Below are 3,423 nucleotides of genomic sequence, written 5' to 3' on the forward strand. Positions count from 1 at the left end.
TGTGGTGCGTGTGTGGCGTATGAGGGTGGTGTGTGTGTGTTTGGTGCGTGTGCGGTATATGAGTGTGGTATGTGTCTGTTTGGTGCATGTGTGGTGTATGAGTGTGGTGTGTGTGTGTGTGTGGTGCGTGTGTGGCGTATGAGGGTGGTGTGTGTGTGTTTGGTGCGTGTGCGGTATATGAGTGTGGTATGTGTGTGTTTGGTGCGTGTGTGATGTATGAGTGTGGTGTGTGTGTGTTAGGTGCGTGTGTGGTGTCAAGTGTGGTGTGTGTGTGTTTGGTGCATGTGTGGTGTATGAGTGTGGTGTGTGAGTGTGTGTGTGTGGCGCGTGTGTGGCATATGAGGGTGGTGTGTGTGTGTTTGGTGCGTGTGCGGTATATGAGTGTGGTATGTGTGTGTTTGGTGCGTGTGTGGTGTATGAGTGTGGTGTGTGTGGTGTATGAGTGTGGTGTGTGTGGTGCGTGTGTGGTGTATGAGTGTGCTGTGTGTGGTGTATGAGTGTGGTGTGTGTGGTGAATGAGTGTGTGTGGTGTCAAGTGTGGTGTGTGTGTGTTAGGTGCGTGTGTGGTGTCAAGTGTGGTGTGTGTGTGTTTGGTGCATGTGTGGTGTATGAGTGTGGTGTGTGTGTGTTAGGTGCGTGTGTGGTGTAGTGTGTGGTGTATGAGTGTGGTGCGTGTGTGGTGTGTGAGTGTGGTGTGTGGTGTGTGTGATGAGTGTGGTGTGTGTGGTGAGTGTGGTGTGTGTGTGGTGTATGTGTGGTGTATGAGTGTGGTGTGTGTGGTGTATGATTGTGGTGTGTGTGGTGTGTGTGGTGTATGAGTGTGGTGTGTGGTGTGTGTGGTGAGTGTGGAGTGTGTGGTGTATGAGTGTGCGTGTTTGGTGTATGAGTGTGGTGTGTGTGTGGTGTATGAGAGTGGTGTGTGTGTGGTGTATGAGTGTGGTGTGTGTGGTATGTGTGGTGTGTGTGGTGTATGAGTGTGGTGTGTGTGTTTGGTGAATGTGTGGTGTTTGAGNGTGTGTGGTGTATGAGTGTGGTGTGTGTGGTGTGTGTGTGGTGTATGAGTGTGGTGTGTGTGTGGTGTATGAGTGTGGTGTGTGTGGTGTGTGTGTGGTGTATGAGTGTGGTGTGTGTGTGGTGTATGAGTGTGGTGTGTGTGGTGTGTGTGGTGTATGAGTGTGGTGCGTGTGTGGTGTGAGTGTGGTGTGTGGTGTGTGTGATGAGTGTGGTGTGTGTGGTGAGTGTGGTGTGTGTGTGGTGTATGTGTGGTGTGTGTGGTGTATGAGTGGGGTGTGTGTGGTGTGTGAGTGTGGTGCGTGTGTGGTGTATGAGTGTGGTGCGTGTGTGGTGTATGAGTGTGGTGTGTGGTGTGTGTGGTGAGTGTGGAGTGTGTGGTGTATGAGTGTGCGTGTTTGGTGTATGAGTGTGGTGCGTGTGTGGTGTTTGAGTGTGGTGCGTGTGTGGTGTGTGTGGTGTGTGTTGTGTATGAGTGTGGTGTGTGCGGTGTATGAGTGTGGTGTGTGTGTGGTGTATGAGTGTGGTGTGTGTGGTGTGTGTGTGGTGTATGAGTGTGGTGTGTGTGTGGTGTATGAGTGTGGTGTGTGTTGTATGAGTGTGGTGTGTGTGGTGTATGAGTGTGGTGTGTGTGGTGTGTGTGGTGTGTGTGGTGTGTGTGGTGTATGAGTGTGGTGTGTGTGGTGTCTGGTGTATGAGTGTGTGGTGTATGAGTGTGGTGTGTGTGGTGTATGAGTGTGGTGTGTGTGGTGTATGAGTGTGGTGTGTGGTGTGTGTGGTGAGTGTGGAGTGTGTGGTGTATGAGTGTGCGTGTTTGGTGTCGTGTGTGGTGTATGAGTGTGGTCTGTGTGGTGTGTGTGGTGTGTCTGGTGTGTCTGGTGTATGAGTGTGGTGTGTGTGTGGTGTATGAGTGTGGTGCGTGTGTGGTGTATGAGTGTGGTGTGTGTGGTGTATGAGTGTGGTGAGTGTGGTGTGTGTGGTGTATGAGTGTGGTGCGTGTGTGGTGTATGAGTGTGGTGTGTGTGTGGTGTATGAGTGTGGTGTGTGTTGGTGTATGAGTGTGCGTGTTTGGTGTATGAGTGTGGTGCGTGTGTGGTGTATGAGTGTGGTGTGTGGTGTGTGTGGTGAGTGTTGTGTGTGGCGTGTGTGTGGTGTGTGTGGTGTGTGTGGTGTATGAGTGTGGTGTGTGCGGTGTATGAGTGTGGTGGAGTGTGTGGTGTATGAGTGTGCGTGTTTGGTGTATGAGTGTGGTGCGTGTGTGGTGTATGAGTGTGGTGTGTGTGGTATGTGTGGTGTATGTGGTGTATGAGTGTGGTGTGTGTGGTGTGTGGTGTGTGTGTGTGGTGTGTGTGGTGTATGAGTGTGGTGTGTGTGGCGTATGAGTGTGGTGAGTGTGGTGTGTGCGGTGTATGAGTGTGGTGTGTGCGGTGTATGAATGTGGTGTGTGTGTGTGTGTGTTTGGTGCGTGTGTGGTGTACGAGTGTGACATGAGTGTGGTGCACGTCATTTGTGTGGTATATGAATGTGGTGTGAGTGTGGTGTGTGTGTCTGTCTGCTGGAGCGGGGCTGAACTGAAGGGGCGTCAGGGGCTGGCAGCGAGGTTTCTCGGCTGATGCCACCACACCACCTGGAGGTGGAGACATGTTGGATACAACTTCTCACTCTCAACTACTGTTTATCTTAGGACGCAGTTCTTTCAGTTGCTCACGAAGCGGCTTTGGTGACTGGCAACTCCATACCTGCGGTGCCCAAGCCCGTGCCAGCTGTGACCGGCTCTCCTCCAGGGGCTCGGCAGCACTGCAGAGGAGCAGCAGCGTCCACGAGGACAGCGCTCTCAGCACGCAGAGACCCACCAGGGCCCTGGCTGTCTGTGGGCACTCCCGCGTGGGCACAGCTGTCCCGGGAGGTGGGGTGGCGGGCATGGAGTGCGATAAGGTAATGACACGTGCACTGGGACTTATGGAAATCAGAAAGGATGTGAATGACTAGAAGGAAAACCACCAGTGGCACAGAGCTACACAAGTGTGACCCCATTAAATGCCACAACCACCCATCATGACGTTCCCTTTCCTTTTTCCAACCTTCTCCCCTTATGAATGAAGAAACCCACGTTCTGTGGAAAACCCCTGGCTTTTGAGCGGCGGATCCACAAGAAGAACGGACTCTTCCAACTGCACACTCTAGACTCGTCCACCACTCGAACTGCCTCGAGGATACGGAAGAACGTCCAGCGTGGATGCCAGCCAACTGCCCTCCTGCGGGACTGGGCACAGCGGGCTCATGGGGGGGGGGGTCAGCATGGCCCCATAGCAGCACCTGCATGTACTCTTCCCTAAGGAAAGACAGACAAGCACGCCAACAGCCGTGACCGTGGAGGGTGATGACCACAGCCGGCGCCAGCACGGGCTCCCC

General features: G+C 53.4%; 1 protein-coding gene across 1 annotated transcript in view; it reads right to left on the reverse strand.

Moving 5' to 3' along the window:
* LOC103597070 (tyrosine-protein kinase transmembrane receptor ROR2-like) overlaps positions 1 to 2,933 on the reverse strand; it is an 89,017-nt gene extending 86,084 nt beyond the window's left edge. The window contains exon 1 of the mRNA XM_008580870.1: positions 2,751 to 2,933. Coding sequence (XP_008579092.1) covers positions 2,751 to 2,933 — 183 coding nt within the window. The remainder of the gene's footprint in view (positions 1 to 2,750) is intronic.
* Between the last annotated feature and the right edge of the window lie 490 nt (positions 2,934 to 3,423).

This window comes from Galeopterus variegatus, unplaced genomic scaffold, assembly GCF_000696425.1.
Source record: "Galeopterus variegatus unplaced genomic scaffold, G_variegatus-3.0.2 Scaffold2182, whole genome shotgun sequence".
NCBI lineage: Eukaryota > Metazoa > Chordata > Mammalia > Dermoptera > Cynocephalidae > Galeopterus > Galeopterus variegatus.